We start from the raw sequence: 18003 nt of genomic DNA on the forward strand, positions 1-18003 counted from the left end.
GCCCCAGGTTCAATCCCTGGCATCTCCAGTTAGGGACTAGTCTAGTAGGTGATGTGACAGACCTCTGGCTGAGACGCTGAAGAGCCGCTGCTGGTCTGAGTAGACAATACTGACTTTGATGGACCAAGAGTCTGAGTCAGTATAAAGCAGCTTCATGTGTTCATGTGTGTTCATTACCTGCTAGCTGTGTGTAGGAGGAGTTCTGGGAGTATAAAGCATGTGTTATTCTTGTTGATATGCTGGTGGCTGAGCTTGCCTTGGAGTGAGAGAAATAGGTGCAGCTTATTCAGTCTTCCAAAATTGTGCACTAGTTTATCTACATTTAATAGCAAGGGGTTGTGGCTCAGAGGCAGAGCATCTGCTTGACATCCAGGAAGTCCCAGTTTCAGTCCTTGGCCTCTCCAGCTAAAAGGATCAGGTGATGTGAAATATCCCTACCTGAGACCCTGGAGAGCCACTGCCAGTCTGAGTAGACAATACTGACCTTGGTGAGCTGATTCAATATCAGCATCTTCCACCTTATAAATGTCATCTTGATTATTAAAATTCTCTGTAGAGCTAAAATTAGCTTGTATACAAGTCTTTGATTTAGTTTTTATAGAAATATGCACCAATACCACAAAACTGACAAATATGCAGACAAATACAAGGTAAGCAATTAAATTCACTAATCAAATTAATGTTCAGTAAATATTGTGTTACTATCCAGTCCTCCCAAAACGCTGTTTACTTCTTCCTACTAACTAAAAGTTTCATACCTCTATTCTGCTATATTCAATGTACCAAATCAGGTTTTCAAAATTGCTTACAGTTCTCCATAATTTTAGTTCTGATATTTTATCCATTCTGATATTTTATCCATTAGTTTACAAAAGTATTTCAACCAGTCCCTCTTGTGGTAGCACTTTCCCCCAGTATCTTGCAAAAACTAGATGTGCTACTCTAGGTTATTTAAGGGAAAAACCTGTTTTCCTTTGGAATCATTGCCATGTAATTAAGTAAAAATGTTCCTGAAAGTCCTGTACCTAATTATATTACTTTTGACACCACCTTCCCAAACCTTTAATCTCAAACATGCTTCCACCACATGTAGCAGGACAAGACAAAATTACAAAGCAATTACAATTTTTTTTTTGTATAACCATAGAACTAGATGTTATTAATTTGCACTTCCAGGGCATTCTCTCAGTGTAGGCTGATTGAGAACTAAGAACTGTTTGAAGTTGAGGACTTCCAGACATCTAGATTAATTCCGTACACAAGCTTCTTGCCATCTTTTTAATAGTTATTAATTGGATTGTCCTGTAACTCCAGCAACGCAGGTGAAATAGAAGATCAAGTTCCTTTTCCTTTCTCTACTTCTCTGATTTTGCCCTTTTTCTCAGCATTTCACTATTTTGAACACCACCACCAACAAACACTTATTTAAATACTGAAAGACTTAAGGCCCTGTTCTATTTAAGAAGTAAATGAAATTACTTTTATTACTGTTAATCCTATGCAGCCCCATATCTTTTACCACGGAGACCAAGGTGGAAATGGGTGGAGATAGTTTTATGATGGAAAACCACCAGACATGTTCTTGTCAAATTATTTATGATCCAGTTCTCTTCAGTATAACTTTTCCTTTCGGATTTCCTCAACAACCATATTTCCAAACAAAGGATTTGAAGGCCTTTTAGTCTTCAGCACATTCATCAGGAACAACCAGGTAGGCTCTGCTGTCTTGTATAAGGGGTTCAATTTCAATATGTGTGCTTTCATATTTTCTTTTCTTCTTAAGAAGGCTGGAGAAAATAAACACTGGTAATTTAATAGGCATGCATGAACATAAGCATGGGTAAGGTGTTGGACCAGGATCTGGGGAACCCAGGTTGGAATCCCCATTCTGCTATGGAAACTTGCTGGGTGACCTTGGGCCAGTGACACACTCTCACCCCACACCCTGGCAAGTATTTGAATGGGAGACCTCCAAGGAATACCAGAGGCAGGCAATGGCAAACCACCTCTGAACGCTTGCCTTGAAAACCCTACTGGGTTGCCATAAGTCAGCTGTGACTTGACGACAAAGAAAAAACGAGCATAAGAGCCATACTGGGTCACACTAATGTCCATAGATTCCAAACTGACTCAGACTGTAGTCATATGTTTTCAGGAAACCCATAAGTGCAGGGTATGGATGCAATGGAATTCATATCACTGTTTACAGCCCAGTGACTGGTATTTTGTGGCATGCTGTCTCTGGACTTCTGTTAGCTATCATGGATGACAACTGTTCTTTGTCCTTTCTCACTCTCAGTCGCTTGAACCTGTGGCCATCTTCACATTTTGGGTAGGGAATTCCATAAATGTGTTATGTGGACTTAGTTTTTCTCTCTCACCTGAATTCCCTGCCAGTCAGTCTGAGTGGCCAAGCTCTGATCTAGTTTATACATAAGAACAATTTCCAATTTTCTCCCTGCAGTATACAGCCTCTATGCCCTGCTGCTGGACCTCCAGGGGAACTGTTTGGCCACTGTGTGGGACAGGATGCTGGACTAGATGGACCACTGGTCGGATCCAGCAGAGTTCCTGTTAGGTTCTTAAGGGCTATATAGACTGAAGTGGGTGAACAGTGGGATTATTCGCAGAACTGGAGCAATCCATTTTCTGTGGATTGCAGAGCAGTCTGGTGATGTCCTATTAAATCTTGACATCATATATATTTGTAAGTTGCCTCTCAGACAAGCACTTGCCATCTTGTGCTTCTCAAAGCAATTCTGTTACCCCTATGGTTATCAATATCACAAGCCAGCCAAGTGACTGTGGGGGATACAGGGCAACGAACGCACAAATAACCAGTGCACAGATAAATCACAAATTAAAAACAATAGCTGAGAATCTGTCTAGATTATAATCAGATATTTTGTTTCAAAAACTGAAGATTACCAATCGTGCTCTCCTGTCCAAATCTTGGGTTTCACCAGCCAATAGCATATTCTATCACTCATTCTTCAGTAGATAGAATTTCAAGTCCCACCCCCCTTTGGATGCCATCTCAGTTCTAGCTGTCCATCTCTTTTCCTTTATTAAATATAACCTAATACAAAAAGTTTCAGTGCGAGCTCTCGTTCTTTAATTCCCATTGTCACCACTGCCTCCTTCCAAGAAACCCTTTTCAGTGCGCACCTATCAGATATAATTGGCAGGCAGGTTGTGCCCGTCTCCCCAGCAATGATCATTTTGTATTATGTATGTTTGCTTTTTTAGTTGGAGTCTTCTACCACCCATATAGCGTCTTAATTTTAGTTATTCCTTACTTGTTGAGTGTTTAAATTTGCGCCCTGCCGTAAGACAGAGAGAGGCAGTGGCAACTGTTGTGTTCTGTTTAGGGAGGCAGAGACGTGTCCTCTCCTATGACTTGTTCTGCTGTCTTGCATAGTTATTTATGATGTGTTGAGAGTGAATAATAATGCATATAGATAATTAGTACTGGAAACATATTGTTTAAACGAATACATGATTTTTACATACCAGTGAACAATGCCGTAGATGATGGAGATGAGGAAAATGATAGCTAGGTAGTGCCAGGAGAAACATATGGCGAGGAACATGGTGGTTTCAGGGTCGTTTTGGTCCCAAATGGTTCTTTCCCATGGTGGGTACAGTACAAATGCAATCTAAAGTGATAAAAGAGAACATCAACTGGAAGAGAGGGAGCTATCCTTTTTTCTTTTTTTACAACATGTTAACAAATGATTAGGTTTGAGTGTGGCTTTGACTTAGTGGTAGAACACCTGCTTGGCATCTGGAAGGTCCCAGGTTCAAGCTCCAGTTTAAAAACACACACACAATCAGCTGATGTATAAGATCTCTACCTGAAATCCTGGGGATCTGCTGCCAGTCTGAGTAGACCAGGGGTCCTCGACCCTTTCCAGCCTGCAGGCACCTTTGGAATTCTGACAGTGTGGTGAGTGCAGCCACAAAAATGGCTGCCACAAAATAGCTGCCAAAGCTTACCTTCAGTCACACAGCGAAGATCCTTGTGCTGTGGTGGCAGCTGCTGCCAAAGCAATGTTTTTAAAAATCTGCACTGCCTGTCAGATTGCCAACGGCCAATCAGAAGCCTTGCTAGGCAAAAGCCCTACCTTGCCCCGCCCTTTCTCAAAACACTTGGTGGGCACCATAGTGCTCATGGGCACCACATTGAACACATGAAGCTGCCTCATACTGAATCAGACTCTGGGTCCACCCAAGTCAGTATTGTCTACTCAGACCGGCAGCAGCTCTCCAGGGTCTCAGGCAGGGTTCTTTCACATTGTCTCTTTGCCTAGTCCCTTTAACTGGATATGCTGGGAATTGAACCTGGGACCTTCTGCATGCCAAGCAGATGCTCTACAAACTGAGCCACAGCCCCTCTGGAGTAGACAGTACTGACTTGATGGGTCAAGAATCGGATGCGTTATAAGGCAACTTCATGTGTGTTCATGCGAACTGCAGAAGACCATGTGCTTTGCATACTGAAAATGCAAGGCTCACTTGTGGCATTGCTGGTTAAAGGATTTCAGAAAGTAGGTGTTGTGAAAGACCTTTCTTGGCCTGAGATCCTGAAGAGCTGCTGCTGGTTGGAGTAGACAGTACTAAGCTAGATAGACCAATGGTCTCTTGGTATAAGGCAGCTTTGTTGGTTCAGATGTGGCCCTAGAGAAACAATGGGGTAACATCCACTGCCCCCTTTGTGTGTTACAAGGGTTTCCCTTGAATTTGGTCTACAGTTCCATAAGCAATCCCATAATTCAGATGACCAATAACTGCCCCCCCACACACAAACATGAATAGAACAGACCTGAATAGAATATGAATAGAACAGACCTGCCAAAACCACGTTCCCTGAGTAAGGAACATGGAGGTCCTGAACAATGCCAGAATGGGGTGATCCCTAAAATGCACTTCGACAAGCAGGCAGACGGCAGCGCTGAATATGGGGATGAGCAGTAAAGAGTGGAGGTTCTGTTCCAGAAGAGTCGGTGCTATCAGATTGTGGGAAATGAAGATCATCCCTGATGGATTCAAAGCAGGTTTAGTAAAAGAATGGCAAATTAACATTGCAAAATATCATCGATTTCACAGTGTGTGTTGTGGCCAAGCCTATACATCCCATATCTTTAAAATGTCAGAAAACAATAATTGCACGTGTCCTTAGTCTCACTGTTTAAAGTGACTCTCAGACATTCAAAAGTACAGATCCTATCAGACAGCTTGATCTTAAAAAAAAAAAAATCCTGCTTACCTTCGTTGAACAGTGCTATGGAAAGCAGAAGGTGGTCCAGTCCCAAGGGGAGCCTGAATAGACACTGTGTAAGTATACCTCCTAAACTGCTGACCAAGAAGAACAGGTATATGGTTGAATGGTGCCACCTCTTAAGAGCCACCCACTGGTGAGTCTTTTCATTGTAGAGATGCAGGCCAGGGCCATCCAGTGCAAACTGCTGAATTAGCAGTCCTAAAAGATCAACATGGAATCAGTGATATAGCCTATTTGGAAAGGAGAATGTGTTTGCCCTCAGTCATCTTTTGAATGCTTACAATGAGGTTACCATGCTTCACTCCAGCCTGTTTGTGTTCTCAGCATCTGGGCAACCTAAGCTCTATGGCAGGCAGATTTTTTTGTTTTTGGTGTGTGTGTGTGTGTATCAATCCCCACCTTATCCATTGTCTACCTGTAAAGATGTTGAGATTGGGAGGGAAGGCAGCATGGTGTAGCCCGATCTCACCAGATCATGGAAGCTAAGCAGGGCTGGTACTTGGAAAAGAGACCACCAAGGAAGGCTCTGCAGAGGAAGGCAATGGCAAACCACCTCTGCTTCTCACTTGCCTTGATAGCCCCTTGCTGGAGTTATCATAAGTCAGCTGTGACTTGACGGCACTTTACACACTCAAAGATGTTGAGGTGCTGGCAAATGGTGGTAGTGGTGGGAACAGATTTGAGGGTTGTATTTCGCTGGATGTACAGGAAGCAAGTTGAGCGGTTGTATTTGGCTGGATATACAGGAAGCAAGTTGTGTGTTGCTATTAGTGCCTCAGGGCTCACCTAGGTCCCAGCTGATGGTTGAGGAGGTGGTGCTGCCTTCACCACTGGCCCTCAGACGCCTTGCCTGGGTTGCTTGGGTACAGAACCTCTCCTGCAGGCAGAGCACAATGGTATGGCATGCTGCTGTTTGGCATGTGTGCTAGAGTTGCCTATCAGGCAAAGCTGGATTCTGCAAGCTGCATACCTTAGGAAAATCTGGAGTGTTTTCTTCTATTAGCCCGTAATTCTGCATAATGCTATTATGGAGGGCAACAGCTTTGCAGGACTGTGGTATCTTGTCCCTAACCAGTGGAATTCTTACTTAGTGTGTCTGCTACCTTCTGAGACTACTTTTTCCTGCCTTTTTTGGCAGCATGTTCTTTTTCGGCTTTAAAAAAATGTTATAAGATGAGTGCTATAGCACCAACACAATCTGAATGTTGGTGTTATAGCACCATAGCACCAACACAGAGCAATTCAACACATCTGAATGTTGGTGTTATAGCACTGAATTGCTATATCACCAGCATTGGGATGCATTGACTTGCTATTTTGCTATAGCACTCATCTTAGAACATTAAAAAAAAGCTGGAAAAGAATGCATTGCCAAAAAAGGCGGGGGGAAATAGCAGTCCTTTTAGAAGCATTCCAGACAGTTCAAATAGCACACTGGAGTGATTCAGAAGTGCCAAAGAAGAACTGAAAATGAGAGAAAGCAGTTTTAATATAAAGCAATAGAGCCCTGTGTTGCTGACAGGACGTAAGCAGCTTTGTCTGAACAGGCAAAAAAACATCAGCAGCCAGGAGCCAAACAGGTTATGTCTGAATTGTCACAAAAAATCTGTTAGCAATCCGCTGCTCAACCAGATTACAAGGGCAGTTTGAAAGGGGCCTAAGTGTGTAACCCTCCTAATGGGTACTCCCATTACACAACTGGGAATAATCCACATGGAATATTGCCTGCCATGTGCCATTATACCCATCTGTCTGTGTAAAGTGCCATCAAATCACAGCCGACTTATGGCAACCCAGGAGGGTTTTCAAAGCAAGAGACTAAAGCATGCTAAATCAATCACTATATAGCTGGAAGTGTATGCTAGTTATTTCAGAGAGCGGAAGGTGATATGAAAAATAGCTGTCTCAGAGACGTCTGTTCGTCCCATTGCTTATTCTGGTGAAACGGGTTTTGATAAGGCTTCAGCATCTTGATAAAAACAGTTTGACCCAAGTTTAACTAGAGCTGATAATATGAGATTGCAGACAAATGGCTGCAACTTTGGTCATTATGCCATTGATCTCACTCAAGAATGATGGTGTGTTTCCAGCTTGGGCTTGCAGACACCCAAAAGCCGATCTGGTACTTGCCAATGAAAGCAGTGGTGGCGCAGGCCACATTTTCCACACGCTGGGAAAGTAGCAGTTTTGGTGTATAAGTCGTCGGTTTCCGGTTGAAGAGCTTCACGGCGTTTATCACAGCCTGCCACACTCCCCAGAGCAGGAAAATGGATCCCGGCACGGTATGCCCAGCAAAACTTGTCATCGTCAAGACGCTCGGCAGATATCTCTAGACACAGAAATTAAAGAGTAAAACAATGAGTTCCCTATTTAAATGTCCTTTCTTCCTATACCGTCTATAATATTTGCAGTCTCTCAGCAGCGTAGCTTTTGAGAGCTACCTCGTGCCAACAGAAAAAGATTTCCTGTGAACCTCACTCAGTGGCAGAACTTAAGCCAAATATCATATGAAAGCAAAGGTGACCAGGAGCCGTCTTTCAGCAACCCTACTTATTGGAGAGAATACATTTTGGTGGGGATACAGAATTCCTTTGGGCAGGGGCCCCCAAAGCGGTGCCCACCGGTATCGTAAGAACATAAGAAAAGCCATGCTGGATCTGACCAAGGTCCATCAAGTCCAGCAGTCTGTTCACAAAGGGGCCAACTAGGTGCCTCTAGGAAGCCCACAAGCGAGACAACTGCTGCCAAAGCAACGTTTTTAAAAATCTGCACAGCTGAACAACATAATAAGCATGCTCCTCAGATACTGGAGAGAATAAGTATGCATCATGACTAGTATCCATTTTTACTAGTAGCCATGAACAGCCTTATCCTCATTTTTTGCACCCATCACCTTTTCTGGAACCCACCAAATGTTTTTAGAAAAGTGGGCAGGGGCAGGTGGAGCTTTTGCCTAGCAAAGGTTCTGAATTTACCTTTGGAGATTTGTTTGGCTGTGCAGATTTTTTAAAACACTGCTTAGGCAGCGGTTGCCACTACGACATAAGAATCTTCACTGTGTGACTGAAGGTAAGTTGATCAGAATTCTAAAGGCTCCTGTGGGCTCAAAAAGGTTGGAGACCCTTGCTTTTAAAAAATAAATATTAACATATAAATACAATCACAGTTCACAAGCACAGGAACACATAAATACATAAAACAAGCAAAGCAAAGAGACGAAACAAAGGAACAATACAAAAAACATCGAAGCTATTATTACAGCACTAATGGTTGAGGGCTTAGTATTTGCTACACATTCTTGTAAAAATAAAATTATACACACACACACACACACACACACACACTTTTTTCTTTTCCCTGTAATCAAAGGGGACCCTTGCTTTAGTTTAGGGTAAGCAGCGGATCCCACTCGGGGGATCCGGGTTTGTGGACCCGCGGGGGGGAGGAGCGGAGGGAACAGGGGGCCGGTTCCCCTCACCGGCGGCTGCTGCGGATCTGGGCAGCTGTGCCGTTCCAGGCAGTGGGGCTGCGGCCTGGGGGTCCTGGCCAGCCCCCTCGGAGGGAGGGGGCGGCCCCGGGTCCGACGTGCGGCGGCCGGGAGGGACAATGGCAGCTGCCAAGCTCCCATCCATCCCCACGGCTGCCCCCACCCCCCCACTGCATTTGGCGGGCCCCGTCGGCGGTCACCGGACCCTCCCCGGCTATGGGAGGCGGACGGGTTGACCTGCGGACCCAGGCCGAGTGGTGGCCCTGGATGACCTTGTGCGGTCGGCAAGCTGGAACAGACATGCCGGTGGGGGTGCGCAGTCCCCTACACTGGTGGACCGGGTGCGCAGTCCCCCCAAAAGGTGGACCAGGCCAGGCTGGAGGCCACAGCGATGGTGGCTGAGGCTGTGACGACCTCAGGAGGAGCTGTAATCCACCACCCGGACCTTGGCGTGGTCCGTCACGCAGGAATGGAGGTGCTGGTCGGGTGTGCAGTCCCCTAATAGGTTGACCGGGTGCGCAGTCTCCTGAAAGGTGTACCGGGCCAGACAGGAGGCACAGCGTTGGTGGGTAAGGCGGTACGGCCTTGGTTGAGCCGTGACACACCACCCGGACCTGTCTCATCGGATGGGGGCCTGGTTCCGCCCAGACGGGGTGCACCTGCCGTCACGGGGCATGGATGTACGGCTACAGGCCCAGGACATGGTCTCAGCTGGTGGTTGCAGCATTAGGCTTTGGCGGGAGATGCCCGGAGAGGGAAGGTGAGCATCTCCGGTCGCCTCTTGTGGCGGTTTGGGCATGGGGCCGGATCCAGTTTGGGGGAAGACGGCCTGCGTGCCCCGCTTCCCATTCTGGGGACCCTAATGGGTTTTGGGGGGAGGCCAGGAATGGTTAAGCCTGTCTCGGGGGCTGCGGTTTGGCCTCCTCCCAAGTGGCAGCGGACCACACAGTTGGCTGCCGCCCACGTGGGTCCCAGCATGCTGCCATCTCAGGCTGCGCCCAGCAGGCGGGTTGGGCGCAGGGTGTGATCAGCTGACAGGGTGTGATCAGCTGATCCCTGGATCCCGCCCCTCATGCTTGCCAATGCCTAACGCTGTAATCAATAAAGTTGTGGCCTGTTTACTCCAGCTATTGCGTACTAGTCTTTCTTGGTAAGATCACGCCTTTCGGTCACCAGGGTGTGGGTAGCCCCTGGGGTGGCCGTGACCCCCCTTTCCCCCACGTTCTGTACCCCCATAGGGCTGGGGCCGCAATACCTCTACACTGCCTAAGCTACCAATGATAGGTAATTTCAAGTCTTACTGATTTTGAGATTATATATATATATTTAATGTGTAAAAATACACAATCAGAACCAGTAGACAGACCAACAAAACATCTACTTCACAAATTAAAAACAAAGCTACAGTTGTTCCTTCAAATATAATTTTAACTCACTAAAATTAACAAATTAATGCTATTACAAAACATACAGATGCGGCCATTATTCTAGAGCTTCGCTGTCTTGTTTAGACAGAATTGAAAAACTCCATGCAGGTGGGCTGCCATTCTTCGGATCTTTTTCACACTTAGAATTGTGATTTCCGCAGATCTTTGTAAAGTACTCAACATTTTTGGTCCTAAGGGTCATTTCTACTATATGACTCACTCATTTGAAAGGAAACAAAGACAGAAACCAATGCAAAACAGCGAGTGGTAGGATATTTATTAGGTTTGCTTTGTTCTATCCCTGTTAAGAGATCAGCCATTTTCTTGTCTGTATCCAGTAACCACAGGGTTGCTTTCTGCCAAAGGCAAGAGGTATAACCTATTGTCCTCTCTTCCTCCCTTTCCCCAACCTGTTTCACACCACTGACCATTTCCAGGTCCCCAGAAAATGATATCCCCTTTCTTACCTGTTGTAGGTGCTCTGTGTTTGTTTATCCCAGTGTTCCTCAGATGCTTACTTTCTGAAGCTTTACATAGGCAGAAGGGAACTTTCTCCAGTATTTTCTATGTAGAAGATGCTCCAGAGTCTGCAGCTACACAAATATAAGCAGTACTGAGCATCGACAATAGTTTTTATTTTAATAACTTGGACGGAACAAACCCAGAGGCTCACACCCATCCCACCAGTTTTTTTTTTTTAATATTTCCAACAAATTAGATAGGGCAGAACAAAGAGGTTCACAGCCATCTCTAATTTCAGATGAATTTTCCTTGAGGCTACTAGCAACCACTTTCAATATGTAACCCACAATTTTACATTACTGTTTCATGCAGCACACTGCATTGAAGGATGAAAGCAGTTTCTATGCAGGAACAGCCCAGTTGGGCTAGAGAACAATGCTAATTTTGAAGTGAAGGAAAATGTCATCAAGTGAAATTTTGGACCCATGTATGTTTTGTTATGTTGATACGTTAGGACTAAAAGGCAATCAAAATTATTGAACATATTACATGAATGGTAGTGGGGCCAAACACAACAGTATGGCTGCAGGGGTGGAGAGGCAGGGGTACTGAGAGTAGGGTTGCCAGGTTCCTCTTCGCCATCGGTGGGAGGTTTTTGGGGCGGAGCCTGAGGAGGACGGGGTTTGGGGAGAGTAGGGACTTCAATGCCATAGAATCCAATTGCCAAAGCGGCCATTTTCTCCAGGTGAACTGATCTCTGTCGGCTGGAGATCAGTTGTAATAGCAGGAGATCTCCAGCTTGTACCTAAAGGTTGGCAACCCTAATTGAGAGCCACCATAGGCCCATGGACAAAGATCCCACCTGGGCTGCCCATATGACCCTGATCCACACCAAATGTCTTAACGGAACAAATCTCATGGCTTGCTGTTACTATGAATCTATAGTAATAAAAGGATTGCTGTGTCTGTGTCCACCTGTCCATTTGGGGCAGGCATAGCTCATCAGAGAATAAAGCTAGGAGTCTCAAAATGGGCCACCAGCTTCAGGATGATTGTGGGAGGTTCAGACTGTGAGCATACAAACCTTCTTTAAAGATTATGGGAATGCAAACCTTCTTTAAAGTTTGCTTTCTCCAGTTTCATTTGTCTTGATTCTGGATTCTTGATCCAATCCAAAAGCCATACTAATCCTGCAGCATAATAATGTAGTTTAATGTTTGGTAACGCCAAACTATCTCTCTCTCCTCTTGTAGTATTTTAAATCTAATCCTCGGTTTCTTGCCGTTCCGTACAAACTTGTTTAGTCTCTGTTACCATTTGTTAAGCATCTTCTCTTCCAAATACATTGACAGTATCTGGAATAAAAAGTTAAGTTTGGGCAAAATGTTCATCTTTATTGTAGAAATCCTGCTCAACCATGAAATCTTGAGTTTTGCCCACCTATCGAGATCTTTTTCAGTTTTCTCCCATGTGGCCTTATAGTTGTCTTTAAACAAAGTGTTGTTCTGTCCTGAGATCCTTATTCCTAGATATTTTATTATGCCATCCGTCACTGTGCATCCTGTAGTTTCTTTAATTCCATCTTCCTCTTTTTTTAAAATATATTTTAAAAATATTTTTTATCTTTTGTTTGTTTATTTTGTATCCAGAGTGATGTCCAAATTTTTCAATTATGTCCTTTAAATAACCTATCGAATCTTGCTGGTTTCATCTGCATACCTCTTCATTTTAAATTCTTCATCCACCTTCAGCCCTTGGATTCTTTGATTCTTCCCTACTGTATTTGCCAGGACAAGGCACATCAAGTCCAGCAGCCTGTCCAGCAGCCTGTCCACCCAGTGGCCAACCAGGTGCCTCTAGGAAGCCCACAAACAAGACAACAGCAGCAGCATTGTCCTACCTGGGTTCAAAGCACCTAATGTAATAGGCATGCTCCTCTGATCCTGGAGAGAATAGGTATGCATCATGTCTAGAGAGCCAGCGTGGTGTAGTGGTTAAAGTGGTGGTTTGGAGCGGTGGAGTCTGATCTGGAGAACCAGGTTTGATTCACCACTCCTCCACATGAGCATCGGAGGCTAATCTGGTGAACTTGATTTGTTTCCCCACTCCTACACATGAAGCCAGCTGGGTGACCTTGGGCTAGTCACAGTCTCTCAGCCCCACCTATCTCAGAGGGTGTCTGTTGTGGGGAGGGGAAGGTGATTGTAAGCCGGTTTGATTCTTCCTTAAGTGGTAGAGAAAGTTGGCATATAAAAACCAACTCTTCTTCTTCTTCTTCTTCTTCTTCTTCTTCTTCTTCTTCTTCTTCTCCATTTTTACTAGAAATAGATCGAACATTTGCACACTGAGTATGGTCTTTGCCTGGTGTAGGAATCATTGTGGCAATGAGCCAGATTCAAAAATCTCATTATACAATTGATAAAGTTTTGGAATCAAGTAATCTGCAAAGATATTCAATAGGCAACCCATCTGGTCCTGGAGATTTGCCATTATTCATATTCATTATCACTGCCTTTATGTCGTCCATGCATAAAGGTTCAGCAAGAATCTGTTGCTGAATAATATCTAAACATGGAAGATCAAAGTGAGCGGAAAATGTTTCCAAATCTATTTCTGTTCATTCATTACTATACAATTCAGAATAATACTTATAGAACAGTAATTTGTTTCACCAGATGCAGTATGTATTATATTCTTCTCATCTTTGATCAAAGGAATATAGTTCTTATTATTTTGATGTCTTAAATGATATGCTAATATTTTGCTTAGTCTCTCTCCACTTTCCCAATATGTCTGGCGCAAGTTATGGCATATTCTGCTTTCACTGATGATATATTATTTAGTTCATATTTAACTTCTTGAGGTTCCCAGTAAAGTTCTGGTGTGGGAGAAGTAGCAACTGGCTTAAAAGATATTTCAATTTATCTATGATCATGGAGGGTAAGAGATTCAAAACTGATAAAAGGAAGTATTTCTTCACACAAAGCATAGTTAAATTGTGGAACTCCCTGCCCCAGGATGTGGTCATGGCTGCCAACTTGGAAGGCTTTAAGAGGGGAGTGGACATGTTCATGGAGGAGAGGGGTATTCATGGCTAATGGATACTAGTCATGATGCATACCTATTCTCTCCAGGATCAGAGGAACATGCCGAATATATTAGGTGCTGTGGAACACAGGCAGGATAATGCTGCTGCAGTCATCTTGTTTGTGGGCTTCCTAGAGGCCCCTGGTTGGCCACTGTGTGAACAGACTGCTGCACTTGATGGGCCTTGGTCTGATCCAGCATGGCTTTTCTTATGTTCTTATTTCTAGGGGTGTGCATTCAGCTGAAACAGAGCCAAAATATATGCAAAAAATACCTTATCAATATTTTCTGGGTATTTTTGGCTTGTAGTTCTGCTGGATTCCTGGGTTCTGGGTTGGTTCTGTTGGGCTTGTGTTGGTTCTTGATGTGGGGGGCATTGACCTGTGGTTGCTCACAGGCATGCCTCTTTGCTTTTTCCCAGGAAGAAAAGAGGCTCCCCCCAATTGGAAACAATGAAGGATGAATGGGGGCACCTTCTTTGGGGGCCTATAAAATTGGACCCCCTGACCCAATCTTAACCAAACTTGGGGGTTCATCTTAGGAGAGGCACCAGCAGCTGTGCTGCAACTATTGTGCCTCTACTCAACCCCCCCCCCCAAATTTCCCATAAGGTATAAAAGCTGAATATATTCGGATTCCCAAAACCCCTTCGAAAAAACTCATTTGCCCGCCTCCAGTCGTCTGGCACCTCACCTGTTCTCCAAGAATTCTCAAAAATAATAAACAGAGTCTCAGAAATTACACCTGCAAGTTCTTTAAGTACCCTTGGATGCAATTCTTCTGGCCCTGAGGACCTTGTTACATTTAAAGAAACTAGGGGTTTATGTACTACCCCAATGCCAGTCCTCTGCTGCAACTCCCTTCCCTCATCATGTATTCTGTTTATGCCATGTTGAGCACTGTTTCCCTCACAAGAAAAGACTGAGGAAAAGTAGGAATTGAGCAGTTCTGCCCTCTCTTCATCTCCTGTTATAATTTCACTTTCCGGTTTGATTCCCCACTCCTGCACATGAGTGGCGGAGGCTAATCTGGGGAACCAGGTTGGTTTCCCCACTCCTCCACATGAAGCCAGCTGGGTGACCTTGGGCTAGTCACAGCTCTCTTAGAACTCTCTCAGCCCCACCTACCTCAAAGGGTGTCTGTTGTAGGGAGGGGAAGGCAAAGTGATATTAAGCCGGTTTGATTCTTCCTTAAGTGGTAGAGAAAGTTGGCATGTAAAAAACAGCCTTCTTCTTCTTTTGAAAGTTATTTTAATAAATATATAAAAAAAGAAAGTATATGCAAAGCAGTTTCCTAATCCACTAGGAAATGCAAAGTGCAGTCCTTGATAATGGGCCAAAGGTGACCTGTGCCGGAATATCATTTGTGCTAAACCAACCCATTCAAGTCCTTATGATAGTTAGCCGTGGAGTTATTCTTTCTAGTTAGCAGTTGGATGATGTACAGCAGTTTCAATCACCCAGATAAGCATCTTTAACCTCCACTCCAGGAGAGTTTGATTAATTGTATAGATGCTGTACAGACAAGAAAGAATGTGCTGTGAACCAAACAAGATGTTTATCTTGTTGAATCCAGAGAGGTCAGGGCAGATTGTAACCTAGCTCAAAGAAAACATTCAAAATTAAAGCCCAGATTCCATTTCTCCATGGTTCCTAACAAGATATAAAAGCATACTTCTTTTTTATCATCTACTGCAGGGGTATCGAACTCGATTGTTATGAGGACTGGATGTAACATAAATGTCACTTCGTCAGGCCAGTCCATGCCTTGCCAGCCCAGATCGAGAGTAGGGGCAGTGGCACATTATGTGACTAGCCCAAGGTCACCCAGCTGGCTTCATGTGCAGGAGTGGGGAAACAAATCCAGTTCACCAGATTAGCCTCCGCCGCTAATGTGGAGGAGTGGGGAATCAAACCCAGTTCTCCAGATCAGAGTCCACCACTCCAAACCACCACTCTTAACCACTACACCACTCTGACTGCCTCTCTGCCTCTGCCCTTTCTCTATAGCAGGTTCATCTCTTTTGCTCTCTGACCTTCCTATTAGGCTCGGTCATTTGCAGCCTTTCATAGGGTTTTCTAGGTGGTGGCGCCTCCGCTTTTGGAGGATAGACTGCCACGTGAATATCTCTGTAGGTAGGGTTGCCAGGTGGCTTGGAGTGGTGGGCAATTGTCCACAAATCCATCTGCAGGCTGACAGCAAGGATCGTGGGAACGCACAGCCGCAAGCAACGCGATCCCGTTACTTTAGGTTTACTTCCAGAAAGCTGCAGCGTGACAAGACAATTTACCACTCAAATGGGGGTTCGAGTGGTAAATCGTTCTGTTGTACTGCAGTGCTTCCGGAAGTAAACTGGAAGTAAATCGGAAGGTTCATGTGATCCCCACCCCAAAAATCTCCTGCTGGAGGGGGGGGGGAACCTGACAACCCTACGTTTAGGTGAACTTGCATGGCAGTGCTGTTTTGGAGGGCTTTCTGCTGACTCTTGGATCTTTTATTGTAGGCAACACTATTTTGTATGCGTACTTATAAAACTTCGCAGGATGTTCTGTCTTAATGGATTTCCCTGGAGTCTGTCTGCATGTGGTATGGGAACCTGCCTAAAGGGAAAGGCAGGTTCCAAGACAATTAATAAATAGGGACTGTCTCTACAGTCAAATCTATGCCAAGAAAATGCAAGCACAAAAAGCAAATATTACCTTTATGATCATTGTGCATAACAGATATTGGGGGGGGGGTCTTAAGGAATGGGGCTATTGCCAGTGTGGTGTAGTGGTTAGAGTGTTGGACTAGGAGGCAGAAGACTCTGGTTCAAATCCCCTCTGTGCAGTGAAAGCTTGCTGGGTGACCTTGGGCCAGTCACACTCAGCCTAATCTATAGGGTTGCCAACCTCCAGGTTCCTCTCCAGGTACTAGCAGGAGACCTCCTGCTATTACAACTGATCTCCAGCCAATAGAGATCAGTTCACCTGGAGGACATGGCCACCTTGGCAACTGGACTCTATGTCATTGAAGTCCCTCCCCTCCCCAAACCCCGCCCTCCTCAGGCTCTACCCCAAACACCTCCTGCCAGTGGCAAAGAGGAACTTGGCAACCCTACTAATCTACAGGGTTGTTATGAGGATAAAACAGAGGAGAGGAGAATGATGTCAGCTGCTTTGGGTCCTCATAGGGGAGAAATGCAGGGGTTAAATGAAGCAAATGAATTATTGGTTTGTGCTTTAATAGGTCAGCTTTAACATTCTTCAGTTGCTGGTCAGGGCCAAATTACTACAGTCTTTTCCCTTTGCAGTTCAAAGGTCTGCAGTAGAATTCAAGAAACCGTTTAAATCTCTTACAAAGTTTTTGTTTTTTTAGAGTGACCTGAACCTGTAAGACCGGCAGACCTGAGCCCCAGAAACTCATTCCAGACATTTGGTATGTCAAAAAACCACCAGGCAGAGGAGGATTACCAGTGCTACCCTGAAGTGGAGTTACACCCTTCTCATCCCACTGGCTTCAATGGAGTTGGAAGGGTGTAAGTCTAGTTAGGGAGCCACGTGGCGCAGAGTGGTAAGAGCTGCAGTACTGCAGTCAAAAGCTCTGCTCACGATCTGAGTTCGATCGTGAGGGAAGCTGGGTTCAGGTAGCCGGCTCAAGGTTGACTCAGCCTTCCATCCTTCTGGGGTCCATAAAATGAGTACTCAGCTTGCTGGGGGTAAAGGGAAGATGACTGGGGAAGGCACTGGCAAACCACCCCGTAAAACAAAGTCTGCCTAGGAAACATCGGGATGTGACGTCACCCCATGGGTCAGGAATGACCTGGTGCTTGCACAGGGGACTACTGTTACTTTTTAAAGTTTATTTAGGGTGGTGTGAATCTAACAGATTATGGCAGAAGCTGTCATGGGTTGGGGCCTGCGTTGTCAGATGCTTCTGTCTCAAGAAATGTAAGTATTTAAGCTACTACCAGACTTTGCTGTAATGGACTGGCATGAGTGTTCCTCTCGAATTTGCCAGAGCAGGGTTAAAGCCAGTGCACCATGGGCAACACCTTCACGTTGATTAGATATGCATGTATAAAGGGGGGGAAAGTATATAATATATGGGGGGTGTCATTTTGTACTTTTGCCAGCATTGTGTGGGACGCTCTAGCACATTCCTCCATCAACTCTATGGAAACCACAGAGTTTTGGGGGAGAGTGCTGGAGCATCGTGTCGTGATGCCGGAGCTTCCGGGGTAAACCCGGAAGGGACGTCATCGCACCACACGCAAA

General features: G+C 45.0%; 1 protein-coding gene across 1 annotated transcript; it reads right to left on the reverse strand.

Annotated features, from left to right (window-relative positions):
- Window positions 1–1627: 1627 nt before the first annotated feature.
- LOC130487378 (transmembrane protein 45B-like) lies at window positions 1628–9073 on the reverse strand. Its single transcript, XM_056860870.1, has 6 exons — window positions 8763–9073; window positions 7415–7611; window positions 5270–5482; window positions 4852–5039; window positions 3514–3659; window positions 1628–1787 (listed from the first exon to the last, which is right to left on the reverse strand). The coding sequence occupies exons 1-6, from the start codon at window positions 9071–9073 to the stop codon at window positions 1679–1681; spliced, it is 1164 nt and encodes a 387-aa protein (XP_056716848.1). The 3' UTR covers window positions 1628–1678.
- Between the last annotated feature and the right edge of the window lie 8930 nt (window positions 9074–18003).

Source organism: Euleptes europaea, chromosome 14 (assembly GCF_029931775.1).
Source record: "Euleptes europaea isolate rEulEur1 chromosome 14, rEulEur1.hap1, whole genome shotgun sequence".
In the NCBI taxonomy this organism is placed as follows: Eukaryota; Metazoa; Chordata; class Lepidosauria; order Squamata; family Sphaerodactylidae; genus Euleptes; species Euleptes europaea.

Bases quoted from the DNA above. Each gene is read 5' to 3' on its own strand.
- LOC130487378 (XM_056860870.1), bottom strand. From the start codon at position 9,073: ATGTCTGTTCCAGCTTGCCGACCGCACAAGGTCATCCAGGGCCACCAC. The intron at 5,483-7,414 runs GCAAGTACCAGA...TTGATCTTTTAG, and splicing joins CGCCACCACTGCTTTCATTG to GACTGCTAATTCAGCAGTTT. The intron at 5,040-5,269 runs GTAAGCAGGATT...TGAATCCATCAG, and splicing joins CATAGCACTGTTCAACGAAG to GGATGATCTTCATTTCCCAC.